At 39.7% G+C, this 16,327-nt stretch overlaps 1 protein-coding gene across 1 annotated transcript in view; it reads right to left on the reverse strand.

Annotated features, from left to right (window-relative positions):
* The window catches only part of PRUNE2 (prune homolog 2 with BCH domain), a 146,165-nt gene extending 130,454 nt beyond the window's left edge, over window positions 1–15,711 (reverse strand). The window contains exon 1 of the mRNA XM_074166361.1: window positions 15,640–15,711. Within this exon, the coding sequence (XP_074022462.1) occupies window positions 15,640–15,711 (72 nt within the window). The remainder of the gene's footprint in view (window positions 1–15,639) is intronic.
* Window positions 15,712–16,327: the final 616 nt, after the last annotated feature.

Genomic DNA, 16,327 nt, shown 5'->3' on the forward strand with positions numbered 1-16,327 from the left:
GCTTCTGTTCTTTTGCTAACATATATGCTCTCTACCTAAAGGATCTACGTAGTCACTTCGGAAACATTAAAATCCAAACCTGTACGTTAAAGCAAGTTCCATGTTCTCACAATGCAATAAATATAACAGACGTTTTTATGCATCTTCTCACCTTACAATGCTTGGAGTGTAATTTATTATATCATCTTTTAAGCTTTCAAATTAGATGGAACATGTCAGACTGCTACCCCAGCTGCAACTTCTGCTGTTATACCACAAGGTTGCTGCCTCAGCTCAAACCAATGCTATGAAATAGTGCTGGGTTTTTCCCGCTTTCTGCCATAAGCCTAGCACTTCTTAAAGAATTTCTCGTCTCTCAATTACCCATGAGCTTCATTTGTATAAGCACTTCTGATTTATGAAAGGAAAGAGTACATTCTGCTCTTACAGACTTATGTTAATTCAATATTAGTAATTATTACCTGGTTGGGAGAGAAACAGCTAGATTTTAATCACTACTTAATACGGCAACTAACTAGGTTGCTTTTTCCACACCATCATCAAACAGCACCAATCTAAGCTGCAAAAAACGGAAATGTGTAAAGAATTGAAATGAGCATCTAACTAGCTTAAAAGGTTAAGTGATTAAGCACTCAGTTAACAATGGAGGATACATGTAATTAAGCTAGAAAAATTTAGAATGTCATTTCACATCTTTAGCATTCTTCCTTATTTTCCAGTGCAGCAAAATATAAAGATAAATAACCTCAGTGGCAGACAGGATGAACTGTCTGGTTGTGTAGCAATGGACAGCATGTTGTTAGGTAGAACAGAAAATGGCATTTCATAGACAATCATATACCAAAAGGCTAATTTATCCAAAATTCAACAGAATCAACCTGTACCTCATTGGTTGGCACAGAAGGAAATGACAAACTGCAATATTACAAGCACTTGTGGAGAACTATGAAGTACGTAATGCTGCAGAGTGCTGAGACCTTTGAAATATACTGAGAGCCTGTACTCGTTTCACACACTTCAGTATGTATGACCCTACTCCTAAAAGCCACATTGCAATATCACAGCTCTGACTATCGAATAACCCACTTGCAGGAAAGGAGAGAAAGCAGAGAGAAAACAGAGGAAACAGGAAAAAGAGAATATATTTAATATATAAATAAAGATCTCATTCATTTCCCCTCTTTGGAAGCTACGACATTGAGGAAAATAGGAACCAAGAAGGTATGTTCACCTTCTTTTTGCTGTCTCCGGTAAAAGAGAGCATTTTTATATTTACCATTCCATTTTAGCACACTGAAACCACTCTCTTCTGTTTTTCTCAGTATAAAAATAAACTAATGCTACCAAAAATGGCATTACTCTGTATTTTCACCACTGTAAGACAAAGCAGAATTTGAATTCCCAACCTAGTAAAAAAGTTGCAAGGCATTTGACAGCAAGAATACAATCTCACATAAGTTCTACAAGATGATTGGGGGGGACAAAAACTCTGAAAGTTTTCTCAAGCAATGGTTTCTGCCACCATAGACAATTAGCTAAAGAGACACACAAACTATTTTATATAGGGACAGAAATAGAAGACAGAAATGGCATATAAACTGTTTGCATAACAAGTAAGCCATATACTTTAACTTGTTCTATTTCCAAGAAACAAGATTTCAGCCTTTTCAGCCAAGCAGCCTTCATAGTCTTCATACTTAACTATTTTTTTAGATGAGTTCATTTTCTCTATCAGCTGCAATTTGTGTTTTATTTAGAATCTGTAAATAAATTACCTTTTCAGACCATGAGATTGTAACTGGCCCAATTTTCACATAGTGATGGGGGGAGCAGTTAAGTTGATGGCTGGTTTGGTTGCTTGTTTTTTTAAACAAAGACTCAACCCTTTGAATTGAGACAGGCTCATACCAACAAGTATGGCACAAACTTTGCAAAACAAATCAACTAAAAAACTTCAGACCCAGCCTTAGAAACCCCTCTTCCTCTGTGCAAAAGCTGCCAGTTGAAAGCTGTGCAATGATTTTGAGAGGTGAACAAATAGCTGCTAAGATTAGATCACTTAACTCATTTTCACATGCGATCTAAAACAGGATATGAGTCCATGTCTCTGGAGATGAAAGACTAGAACTCCAATCTGCACGACCCTCTCATCCCTGGAATGAACGCTTTAATGCACAGTTACGACACCATCCCAAAGAATAAATGAAGTCACTGCCTTTGCTTATTCTTCCTAAGTCTGCCAATGCTGAAGTTCTAGTGTGCATCAAATTCTCAAAGGAGTAGTATGGAACTGTTTTTATGTGAGTTTATTAGCTAGCTTCTCAAAAATATGCACAAAGCAAATAATTGCATAAAGCCATTGCACACCTCTTCCTCTCATATACAAAACAACTTTTATGTAAAAAAAAAGCCAAGATGCATAATTTTAAAGCTGGATGCAGCAACTGCACAGTTTATCTATCATTAGGATCTACAGTTCCGCTATATCACAAAGAAATAGATACACACAGTTCCCTGAGGGGTAACAGAGAGGAAGTATATCATCTCTTACTGCAGACTATCCTTTAGTGGTACAATTCAACCTATAAACCCCCCACAAATTGAACGAGCAATTCATTTTGAAGAAAAAAAATAAATCTGTAATTCCGATAAACTTGAATTACAGTATTTTTGCTAGTAAAAAAATTACCACAGCTCTTATCTCAACTAAGTCAAGAGAAAGTACAGCTAAATCCACCTTCACAAAAAGGGGAAATTTTCTTTGTTTTCTGCACTAAAGTTCTTTCAGTTGTATGGGTAATTTCCATTTTTATGCTTGCTGAATTAAAAGACCAAAAACTCAAAGCAACACAGAAACAAATCCAAAACCAGAGACAGGCTAGGAGAGAAACAGTTTTAAAATCATATCTGGTCTTTTAACTTCATAAGACTTTCTATTTCAAACACGTAAAAAAAACACGCAGGAAGCTGGCAGGCTAACCTTTCCAAGATTTCATATAGACCTAAACCTCTTAAATACACAGGTACCTCACATAAAGCCACTTGCTCTTCTGAGCAGAGTGAATGCTCATAATACAGTCTTGAACAGATTTATCTGTAAGAAAACTAGGCAAACATAGATGGAACTTCTGTGGACTGCATACCTGCATTGTCAAAAAATAGTAGTATACTTTTCCAGCAAGTTAACCTATCCCTGCACTCCATCTGACTCAGCTGTAATCAAGCCAGGCCTGCAAATGACTTTGAGTGTTAAAACCTTTGTTAAGTGAAAGAAAGGCTGCTGAATCAGTCAATTGATCACTTGCCAAGCATCTATATATAGGATAGACTGTCCCTCCAAGTGTTTAAAAGTTTACCATTTATTGCTGCTTCACAAAGAGTCGAACATATTCCAAATGAAGCAATTCTGCTTCCTTTCTTTAAAAAAGAAAAAGCAAACTCAAAAGTTCCTTTCTTTCTGCCTGTCCTGCTGACTGCAGAACAGCATACAAGGTTCATCAAGCAGAATATGCCTTTCTCTGTTAGCCCACCAGCTAGACTCTATGTCTCCACTCATTTCCATGAGTTATAAAAGCATGGTATTATCTGAAGAAACAACTCAGAGGTTTCCTGCTTTAGCCAGGGAGTTGGACTAGATGATCTCCAGAGGTCCCTTCCAACCCCTGCCATTCTGTGATTCTTCTTCCCTACCAACCCATCTTCACTCGGGACTTTTTAATCACTATTGTACCAGAGCAAGAAAATATATATTAAGTATAATAATTCTTATGCTCTGTATCACAATGTAGCACTATAAGGTCAGCTGTTGTGGTTTGGGCTAGGCTGGCCACCAAACAAATGACAGACGCTCTCTTTAATCTCTCTCCCTTCCCAGCGAAGGGAGGGCAAATAAGGGAGAGAGGCTTATGGGTTGAAAATCAAACTAAAACGACTTTAATGAAATATTAATAATACAAATAAAAGATGATAATAATAATAATAATAATAATAAGAAAATAATGAAATATATACAAAACCATATTGAGCTCTCCGGACGACATCACTGGCAGGCACTGGGGAAGTCCCAGACTAGGAACTGCCAGATGGGAACTGGTTCCAGATCTGGAGTCAGGAACACATGGACTGGATCAAAGGCAGATGAACAGACAGGGTCCTCCTCAGACGCCAGTCACTGAATAAAGAGGCTGACTCCTTTGATCCCTCAGCTTTTATACTGAGCGTGGGGCTGATAGGATGGAACACCCTGTTGGTGAGTTTTGGGTCACCCGTCCTGTCCATTTCCCCCACAGGTGCGACCCCTCTACGCTCTTTTGCTTCCAACCCTCCAATAGGGCAAGTAACAAAGTTATCTGACCTTGGTTGTCATAGCAGTCAGTATAAGCAGGAGCCTCTCTGCATACTGTTCCTTGGTATTCATGATAAACATCAGGCCTTACCTGCTAGAAGCTGACACTGTCTGAAAAATATGCTGTTAATTTCAGATAGTTAGAAGAGGTTTAATTGAAAAGTAAAATTACTGAAAAGAAAGTTGGTTCTATTCTACCTCAAACCAGGACATAAGATTAACCATCAGAGAGAAAGTCACTTCAGCATGATGGTCTGTCACTTAATCAAAGGCTGGTTCAGTGGGTAACTTGGTTAGTTAGTGTCAGGCACTGCATAAAGAGCTACTTCCACACAGAAAACTAAACCAGAATCAAAACTGTGTCAATTACAAAAAGACATAAACAGAATTATTGCTATCAAATCACACCAAAATCAAAATTTCCTAAGCAGTACAAAACAGGTAAATCATGTCAGAAACACTGCAAAATCTCACTGTGTCCTAGACAGAAGCTGACGTAAGGAGACTTAAGACTAATAAATTGAGGCTAGAGGGGAATGTACAAAAGCAGGTTATGACTGTGCAAGATGGAACTGGGCCAGTGCATTAAGTCTATTAGGTCTATTACCCATTATTCAGTTGCTGTCAAATGATACAGTAAACAAGGAAAAAGAACTATCTGACATCATCCAGACGTCATCGTTTTCTGAAATGTTCCTAACCTTTTCAGTGTCCGTCCTCTGTCCTCACTGTGCTGCAATCTATTTGTGTCTCATTAGAACAAGTGATATCATTCCAGTTTTTAAAGACCTGTATAACTGTTGCTGGCACCAGGCTCTCTTCTTTGGAGAAAAACAATGTAACAGGAACGTTATCAAGTCATTTAAACTCTGGGTTTGATCTCCCTCTGGACTCCAGGGTGGCAAATGGGACTTCGGTGCTGCTCCAGCCGTGCCCCTGTCACACTAAGGTCCCACACTTTCTCCTCACTTCCCTGGCACAATCTCACCATACACTCCAACTCAGCACAGCTAAATCTGAGCTTCTACTCCCTCTCCTTTTACAGCACCTCTCTCTCCCGGGGACATACATATATAACAGATATATAGGGATTAACAAAACTATCCCGCCCATCACTCCAGCCTGTAATCCTGGCATCACGTTCAGTTTAGACACACACATCCTGCCTACTGCAAAGTCCCACAAAGTGGTTTTTTCCTCATTAACCTCTCCTATCTACCCTCAGACCTAACACTTTGGCTACCATTACCTGATGGTTTAATCACATAAACGTTACTTGACTTCAGCAGAGGTAACCAGGCAGTTTCCAGAACCATGCTACAAAAAAACTTCCCCTAATCTGTAGCTCTGACCCTGCCATATTGGCTTCATCCATACAGGCATCTCTCTCTGGGATCCCTTTGCTCCAACACATTAAATAGAATCCCTAAACTACATTTTGTAACCTTTTCGAACCTTCCTCTGCTTCATCTATCATCTCCTATTCAATAATGAAATGCTAACTTTTATCTCCAGCCAGTCAATAGCAGAGGAATAGAAAGAGTAATCAGATATTCTTGTTTCTTCCTATGTTGTCCCTGTGCTTAAAAACATGTTTCCAAACCTCCCCATCTTCCTTTTCCTAACTCCTACTCAAAGCTACCATTTGCCAAAATGCTAATATGTTAGGATACATAAACGTTATCACATCTACCTATTACCACCCTACTACTACTTCGGATTCATCTGCTTCCTCCTGGATGTTTTCCAACTTACTTTACAGACATTCCCAGTAAAACAGGCATTGAACAGATTTTTTGTGAATTATTTGCATAGCATCTAGCACAACAGCACCCTGGTCAATACCACAGTACCACACTTGAATAACAGTATGTGTAGCATAATACCCTAGTAAATTGGCATATACTGCACTGAAATGCCTTTGGAACAATAAACAAAGTATGTCAGCTATGCATGCAACGATTCAACACCCAAAAAGTTATTCAAGATGGAATTTGGTTTCATCTTGATTAATCTGATGTACTTCACCAGCTCCAATGGAAAATTCACCAAGGTGTGCTTTATTCTTTCATTTTGACTCTTTTTTTTTTGTGAAAAAGAAGAAAATATCACTGCACCAGAGTGTGATGAAAGGCAAGGTATGTAGGCTATCATTTAAAAATGTTATTTCTGACCTCCAAAACCAAGAAAATCCATGGGGAAAAGGCATTTTTAATTCTCAGCTTCCCCTACATGTTTGTAGTCTGTATGGCTTTAGTGGAACTGTAAAAGGCTATTAAATCATCCAGTATACTTTCCTTACTACTGTAGGTTGCTTTTTAAACTTGTTTTACATATTTTCATCCAATTCAGGTTTTATTTTGGCTTGCTTTTATGGAGGGGCTTCCCCACCTTCCTTTGGGAGACTGCTCTCCTAGCTTTTAGGACCTCATTTTCAGGAAATAGTCTCTTATTATTAAGCCTCTACTGACAGTTTGGCAATTTCTTATTTATATGTATGTACATGAATGAATGATTCCTTCTTTGCATTGTTTTTGGTACCCTACACATCCAGACTGCCCTCATGTATCAGCTCAGTAGTAGCTTAATCAAGTTTTATGTTTAGTTCATTTTCAATTCCTTGGAATTCAATTCTTTAAATTATTCTGTTATGATTATTTGAGTTCTTCCTCCAGTTTAGAAATATTTTTGGTTATATGGTACCGAAAACAGAAGGAAGTATTCCACTTGAAACTGCATAATGATGATTAAAAAGAGACAAAGTCTACAGGACACAACCCTCCCTAATAAAGATGTGTATGTGTCTGTATGAACATACAAAAGTTTATTACTGCCTTACTATGGGATATGGAGACTGTACACCAAAATATTTTAACACTTGTATCACCCTACAAGCCCATCTTATTTGCACTACAGTTGCACTCCCATCTCCATCTTCCTATTCTCATTCTCTGAGATTTTCTTCTTCTCGTATTGAATGTATATTTGGAATTACTCTTCAATAGAATTTCCCCAAATAGTTTTCTAATAATTTCACTTATCTCTGTAAGTCCTTTAATATTACTGTATCTGCTAAGCATGGGTCACAACTCTTCTTTGTTTAAATATTTATCTTAGATTTATGTTAGCACAATGTTTACTCTTTTTTCCACATTACTAATGAACCTTGACTCTGAAGATCCTGCTGCAGAGTACGTGGTTTCTTCTGACTGATTTAAGGGACAAAAGGTTAATCAGCTGTAAGACTCTGATTCTGCAACATTTTTAGGTGTATGTACAACCTATACATGTGAGTTTTCCGATTGAAGTCAATACCATTACTCATACTCTTAATTCTGTACATACTGTAAATGCCTGCTAAATGGAGTCGAGTCCCCTGTGTGTTGCTGCATTAACGCAAAGAAGATACACAAAAGGGTAAGACTTGATTCCTTGTCTTAATGCTTGAAAGTTTTTTTATTCCCCTGCTTGGATAAGTTCAGCAATTTCCAGGAAAACAACTTCTGCTTCACTTCTGTAATGACTCCCACTTCCCATAAAGCCACCACTTTATTCCAGCTAAATCAAATATTATTTTCAAAGTAGCCACTGCCTATCACTGATAACAAAACTCCAGGTAGGCAAATAAAAGGCATTATGAATAAATATGTAAGTGACTCAGCTTGTTTTTAAACTGCAGTCACATAAATCTGCTCGAGTCATGCCATCATCACTAACTGTTCTTTGAACTTCTTTGCCTCAGAAACAAGCAGAACACTCATTTTTCATATCTATCAAAGTAATGCCTTGGAAGTCTTTTTTACTATTCTCAAGGGCATCTTCCTGGTCGTGGACCTGGCCCTCACTTTGGAAAACATCCAGTCACACAGTCCATTTTTTCTCCGGGCACAGGTGTCTGGGGGCATAAATCCCTATTTGCCCGGTGCATTATTCCACCAGGTATAACATTGGTCTAGCATTACAGTCTCTTTTCTTATGGCAGCAAGGGATTAAAAGAACTTGAGGTTTTAGGGGGTCTGGGTTGTTTTATTTTTCCAAATACTATTAACTGCTGAAGATGACACAGCATTTAGAAAGATTATTTCCCCAGCTAATCTGTTATTCTCTGCAGAGGGAGGACCATCTTTCAGTTGCCAGTTTGAAGCAGTTTCCTGCAGTACGTGGATATCTCAGTATTATCAGCACATTAAGGCCTTTCCAGGACTCATTCTGTCCTCTTTGACTTCCCTGAAGCCAGCATATAAAGCATTAGGCTCTCCATTAAGCACAGACCTAAGGCCAGGGAAAAAGTACTGGCTGGCAGCCATTGTCTCAGCATCTCTCAGGGGGAATTCTAACATTTATATTTTTTTTAAAATTCTTACAACTTCTTTCTTGACAGACTCCCTTGATTTAACTTCTCACTATCATTCAGCTTCACTGCAAACAGTTTGAAGCACATGAAATTATTTGAAAAATACCAAATTTAACTACCGCGTGCAGCACACAGTATTTCACATCAGAGAACTGCTAAGAAGTAATTTCTGAATTTTTATATCTCTATTTAGTTGCCTTTAAGATTTTTATAATCATTCTGATAATGATTCTGGTTACACCCCTGAAGGCTTAAACTTTTGATTTATTTTTCTAATTAAATTATAAAAAATTATGTATTGACTGATCAGTCACTCTTCTCCCACTTGAGAGCTTAGCTGTGTCTGAAAAGAGTCTAACCCAGACAGAGACAGACTGAATTGCCACCAAACATATCAATAACATAATATACTAGGGAAGAGACAGCAAGGTTTTTTGAACTATGACATTTTTGTACAAAATCTTTTAAAGTTCTTTGAATAATTCAACAAGCATGCAGAGGGCAAGCTAATCAATGCATTGTACTTGGGTCTCCAAATATATTTCTGAAAGGTTTCCTAAAGACTAGTAAAGAAACTAAATCACCGAAGAAAAAGGGTGGATTCCGCTCACAGTATAACAAGGAACTAAAAGTTAGGAAACAAAGGACACAAACAAATGGTCAGATTTCACAAGGAAGGAAAAATATCTGTGAAGTATTCTCCACACGGATATGTGCTGGAATAGCTGCTGTTCTTCATATACATAAATAATAAATAATATTACTTCCAGTAGGACAGGCAGGCAAATAACAAAGTGACAAAAGCTGCATACAACACCAGATTATTCAGGAGAGTCAAATCTAAAACTGGCTCCAAGAGCTACAGAAAGGACTCATGACACTGAGAGACTAGGTAATAAAATAGTAAATAGCAAAAAGAAGTGCAGACTGGAGAAAATGTGAGGAAACAACCCCACCTCCATTTTCAAACTATATTTAGGTAGCATACACAGTCAGACAGTCTTTAAAATGGGTATTACTAAGCAGAAAAAAAAATCATGCATTCATTTTAAATGACACTCTGAAAGCATCAGAAAAATGCTTTCTGACAGTAAAATAGAGTAAGTACAAATAGACTAAGTAAGTAGAATACCAAGAACTCTTAAGAAAATGGAAAAAAATCTGAAACGTTGTTATATTACTGTCAAAGTCTTTTATGCACTCATGCCTTAAATACAGCAGGCAGTTCTGGGCTCAACTTTCAAAGGGTTAATAAAATTATAAAATTTTCAGAGAGAGGCCACAAGGATGAGCAGAGTAATAGAACAGTGCTCATGTAAGGAGCGAAATAGAAAACCTGAGCTTGGAAATGTTTGGGAGAAGACAAGGGGGATAAAGTAATACTTAACAACACAGAGAAAGTGAGCAAAAAATACTCATTCAAAGTATAAGAACCATGGAACACCCATTAAAATTGTCAGGCAGATGGTTTAAAGTAAACAAACAGGGATATTGCCCCACTCACACAGAGCACATGATAAAATTGTAAATCTCACTGTCTCAGGGATTTTGTAGAAGCCAAAGCATAAATTGATTTAAAAAAAAAAAAAAAAAAGAAAAGAAAAAAAAAACAAAACCAAAACAAAATGTAGCCAAATGTACAGAAGATGGCTCTAGCTGTGGCTAACACAGTAGTTCAGATACACATTTTGATCCAAGCTTTCAACATGTGATCAGCAGATCTGTATATTCTACTGCTTATAACCCTCCCTTAACCAAGATGGAACACTGGTTTAGAAGGACCTTTGGTCTCACGTAGTCTCACCTATTCCCACATTATTTCTAGGCTTAGGAAAAACTAGAGAAAAACCTGCAGGACTGAACTGTAAATGCCCCAAAATGTCAGTACAGCACATCGTATATTCTGCCACGTTTTGCCTACTAACATTTTTCCCGCTTTGTTTTAAATAGATTATACATAACAATTTTAAAAATCGGTACTGAAAATTACTGAGAATGTTCTATGCCTACATGACAAATCACAAAACCAAAATTCATTGTTCTTAAAGAAAGAATAGCCTAATGGAGACTTCATTATTAATGGATAATACTCAGGGAATTTTCCTCTCTAAAAATCAATGAAGGTACACAATACAAGAGTCTTAGAAAACAAAAGATGCGCAAGCCCTTTGTGTGGTATACTCCAAGGCTAGAATTTGCTCCATGTGGAAAACCAGCCTTGATTAATGTTGTAGCTGGAGCCAGACTCAAATGAATGATGAAGCACTTGCAGTAATAGGTTCTCCTGCACAATCTGGATCAATTGTTCTTCTGGAGCTATTGTTCATGAGTAAAGAAAATTTTCCTTTACTCATACTGAGTAGTTCTCATGTAGTCAGTGCACTGTAATCAGTCTAACCTAACAAGATTATCCAAGGTGTGAAATACTAGCACTATAAGACCGGCATCATCAGGTGTCTGAGATACAACTGTAGGGCTTTAGCATCTTCCACAGATACGGCTGTGGCAGCACAGCAACAAACAGCAGCTTGTTAGCTCTGGGGCATTCGCTCATTTACCCGGCCAGCTTTACCTTACACCAGCTGCAAACCAAACATAGCCCCCTGTTTGCCCTCAAATCAGTTCTATGGCTACCTTGTATCAGCAGAGAAAGATTCTCCACAAAAGGCTTGACCAAGCTGGAAGGACATCCTCAGCCTTCAGTGCTACAGAACACAAATCCCCAATTACTCTGGATTACCTTTTTCAGGCAACTGTGGTACAAAGTAAATTCGCAAATAGAATTCAATGTACAAGATTTATAAATATGTTCTCAACTGGACAGGCTAGTGCTCAGATGCTTGTTGCCCAGCCATGTGCACTGGTATGACCATACAACAAACCAGTGTTGTTGTATCAAAACATCACAGTCAGAATGATGCTTCCCCCCACAATACTCCTCCTGAAGAAGAGACCTGGTCCAAAACACGCATTTTTCTCCCATGCTTCAGGAGGTACAAAGAGAAGTCTGCATTTCTTTTGAAAACCCACATTGCAGAAATCAAAAGGGCTACTGTTCAGTTGCTGTGCTCTCTGTTTCATCTAAATTAAAGGTATAATATTATCTATTATCCATGGGCCTCTTCAGATTATAGTTTTCCAGACAACTCCTTTCTGATTATCAACAGCTATTCAGAAAGATTAATGCAGTATTTGCTTTTAGTAGTAAAATCAAGTTGTTGTTACTGCTTGCCATTTAGTAACGGCGCAGAGGGGACCGCTATTGTAACATAATGTGTATTAATTAAAACCACTTTTGGTGTACTTGAGCAGAAAACTTGCCAAAACCCAATCTCCACTTCAAGTGTTGCAATATATGAAATGCTGGTGTGAAAATATGTTAAGTATTTATAACTGCACTATGTGGTATCTTTTAACAGGGCTACAAAATCTTAGACTGTTTACATGAAAACATAAGGGAAACACTTTACAAACTCCTAAAAATATATAGTAAAACAACTTAGCTGGCATGTGACCAAGATGACACACCTCATGTTTACCGTTAACATTTGCCAACACAGTTAAATATTAAGGGAGCCACCAAGGGATTACTTTTCTATTTTGCCAGTCCTCTAAAAAATGCCTTAATCCTCTGATTTCCAAAATATGCATGGCAACAAAAGATGGTAAAACAAATCATCCTTTACAAATCATTACATATACAGAATGACAGCCGTCAGAGAAAGAGCATCTTGGTTTTATGATTGCTCACTCTCCAGAGATTCATAACAGGTTTATGAAACTGGGAGGTCCCTATGCTTCTAACTATCAACAATGAAGTTAACATTTAGTTATCTACAGCAACTCTCTGAAGGGTGGGGAGGGAACCCTGCAAGCACATAGGTCCCAAATACCAAAAATTACAGCGCAAAACTAGCAGCCATGGGATTTTTTTTAATAACCCATTATTAGTCCTATAATTGAACATAGTTCTTACAGTTGGTATAGCTAGCAGGAGTGCAGGCTGCCCATGAAAGGTAATAACTGTAAAATCAAGCCTTGCACAGAAAATCAACCCTCACAATCAGAAACAAGCTGGCCTAAGACCATCCAAGTCTTAAAACCATCCTACTTTTGCACTGCACATAAGGGGAAAAAAAGCACACGCTATTTGGGGCCAGATTATCAATCACTGTAAACAAAATAAACACACTGCAGTTTCAGCACAGCCCTACCAACAGAGTCATTTGAGAACAGGACCTATGTATCTCTGTGATTCCTATCACAGCACTAACTGCCTACAGCAGACAAGACATAATTACAAGGCTGGTCCTTGATCACCTTTGCATTTTCCTCAGTTATTTTAAGTCTTGTTTATCCAAGCTTATCCCCTACTCCTAGTGACATTTAGAACACAGAAATGTCAGTTTTGCAGTGACTTCTGATGTATCTTTTTCCGCATTCACCTATGCAACTTGATGCATACGAAAGTCTTAAGCGCACAAATAATCCCAAAGTGGCACCCCGCCACCCCCCACACGCCTGTCAAGCACGGGGTCGCATATTCGCCTTACTCATCAATAACCAAAGGGCTGCAAGGTGCGAGCAGAAAACGCACCCCCAAACTACACCCCAGGAGGTCACAAGCCCCATCCCCTCCCCACTGCCCGCCCTGCTGGGAAACGCCGAGGACTAGAGCGCTGATTGAAACACTCCCGAGAAGTTTTGGGGAGCACCCGCGGGTGCTGCACCCGGGGACGCGGCGGGGGGGCAGAGGCCGATGGCTGCAATTGACGGCAAGTCAGGCGAAGTTTCGGCGCCCGCCGTGACTCACCAGCTTGGACTGGGCGCGCTGCAGGAACTCCTCCATGGCGCCGGCCGCCCGGCAGGCAAGACGGACGGATGGACGGATGGACGGACGGACGGAGGCGCAGGACGGAGGCGCAGGACGGACGGCAGGAGCGCCGCGCCCCGCCGCGCTGCCCCGCTGTCCCCCTGCGCTGCCCGCACTGGAGCGCGGCCCCGCCCCGCCCCGCCCCGCCCCGCCGCGGGCGGTGACGTCAGGCCGTGCCGCAAGGGCCGGCGTGGAGCCCCGCGGAGAGCCGCGGAGAGTCGCGGAGGACAGGGCGAGCCCGCGGCAGGCAGGCAGGCAGGCAGGCAGGCAGGCAGGCAGGCCGCCCGCCCGCCCGCTCCCCCACCCCACCCCCCCCCCGCTCCCTCCCCTCACCCCCCCCGCCTCCCTCCCGGTCATTGGGATGTCGTTCCCCTCTGGTCTGCGCAGCCCGTCAGACCCTTAAAAGCTTTGGTTTGTTCCGTGTCGGCAACGCGTGACCGCAATAACGGGCGCTCCTGGGACCCGTCTCGGGGGTCTCGAAGCAACAGGTAGGAGCTGGCGGCGGCTGCTGCGAGTCCTTAGGCAGGGGTTCCTCAGTTTTCCATTTTACAGATGGAAAAAAATGGACAGCGCGAAGCTCGAGGGCATCAGGGTCAGAGGCAATGAGCGTTTTGGGCTCCACCTTACCATGGTGGCACAAGCTCTTGAAGCAACCTGGCAGATGCAGTCTAGGCTCTGAAACCCTGCCCTCTACTTCAGACCTAGGATTCTTTCTAACTATAGTGCCCAGGGTCACGTTTCACATATATATTCAACTGAATAACTCACAAAGGAGCCTCCTAGTGTAGCCTCCACTTCATAGAGAAGTGACCTGTCGAAGAGCTGGTGTCCCTGTCCAGGGCTGTAGAAGTAAATGGAAGGTCATGCGATGAGTGTAGAGCAGACCAGGAAATAAACTGCAGGAGTCGTAGCTTCTACAATGCTCTTACACCACTAGTATTCACCGGTGTGCTTCCTTTGCCCGCTATAAATAACTAACCTGAATAGTACAGATTTATTTTTCCAATCAAGTTGTGCCCCACTGAGGAGTTAGCAATGACTAATTATTAATAAATTCAGTGCTATGAGATCTGGGATTTTTCTCTCTTGTGTATTATTTTACAGCTCATTGAAGATATCACTGAACATATTACTAAAAGCTCTTGCTTCCTTATTAACAAACTTTTTCTTATGAGTGTATTTCACTTCCATTTGATTTGTTACTTCTTTCATGATATCTTGCAGATCCTGTTACTGAGTTACCTGTCATGATCAATCTGCTCTGCTTAGTCATATGTTCCTGTTCCAAAGTGTTCTGGGAAACAGAAAAAAACCCTAGTCTGTATCATAACCATTTAAAAATGAAAGGTCAATCTTCGTTAAAATATTTGAGTGGACTGAAGCACTGTGCAAATGACATGAAGCAAAGTATTTTAAATGACAGTGCTCTACAGAAAAAAATTTAATTCTGCTACATTTACTGGAACATTTCTTCTTCTGAAACACATTAGTGTGTTTCAGAAATCTATCTTAATTTGGATTTTCTTATTATTCTACAGAGAAGTAGGTCTCCTGAAAGATTACAAGTTTTGCACAACATATTCTCATACTTGTAACTTAAAATTGAAACAGAAGTATTGCAATACAGGAATTGCTGTGTAATTGGAGATGCAGAGTTGAGGTCTACTAAAAATGTTTTGCCAAGAAAGAAATCAATGTGAGCTTGCAAAAAATGGAGTGAAGGACATTTCTCTTCAGCGAAGTCTACAAAACCAGGTAAAAAAATAAAAATCCAGCTTGCTACAGCAGCTAAATTGAAGATTATGAAACTGGTGCTTAAAGGCACATTTTTTGCTGCACATATATTTAAAAAAAAAAAAATGTCAGAAGGTAGGGTCTGGACAGCAAATAGTTGGAGAATAAAAGCTGAATTTGCTGAACAGGCAGCAAAGTTGTGTTCTTACACCTCATACCAATAAGCACACTTACTCCCATATACTGTAAATAAAGTGTTTTGACTGATTACTTCTTTGTACATCCAATGAATTGGTGTCCATGTGTGATTATGAGCATACTCAGTAAATATACCCCTGTCCTGTAGTATCCAAGTGGTCTTCCGCTGAGTTTAGGAGAACCCTGTAGATTCTTTGTGATCCCCATGCTGGCTATTCAGAGATGGCCCCACTAGAGCTGTGTTGAGAACAGAATGTGCCTGAGGTCCCTGAAAATACTTGTAAAAGATACCTTTTGTAGCTGTTTTTTTTTAACAACTTGCTTACCTCCATAATTATTGTATGAGTTAGATGTTGTATAATTAATTATTCACATCCTATTGTGCAAAACCATGAACAGAGGACTAGTCTTTGTAAGTGCTTAATATTTTATAGAAATTCCTTAGCCTGATTCTCCTATTTTCTACCCCACTTACAGCCACTAAATTACTTCTACTCGACTGAAGCATAAATTAGAGATGGATCAGGAATCAGATTACTTTTTTATTAATCTTTCTGAAGTAACTAAACAAAAGAAATTCAGTCATCCAGAAACTCTTCCTAAGGGGCGTGTGTTAAGTCACACACCTTGATGTCTGTAATGTCATTCCTTATGAAATCACTGGGAATCATGTCTCAAAGTAAGAATTTACTCCACATCTCATGCACACAATTGAATTATTCAAATGGACTTGCTGAGCAATCCTGAATTTTTGTTTTCATTAGCATATTTGCAATACCTCTTGTCATGTAGAAGAGATCTAGCCTGTGAACTATGAGTTCTG

The sequence above is a fragment of the Numenius arquata genome, chromosome Z (genome assembly GCF_964106895.1).
Source record: "Numenius arquata chromosome Z, bNumArq3.hap1.1, whole genome shotgun sequence".
Lineage (NCBI taxonomy): Eukaryota > Metazoa > Chordata > Aves > Charadriiformes > Scolopacidae > Numenius > Numenius arquata.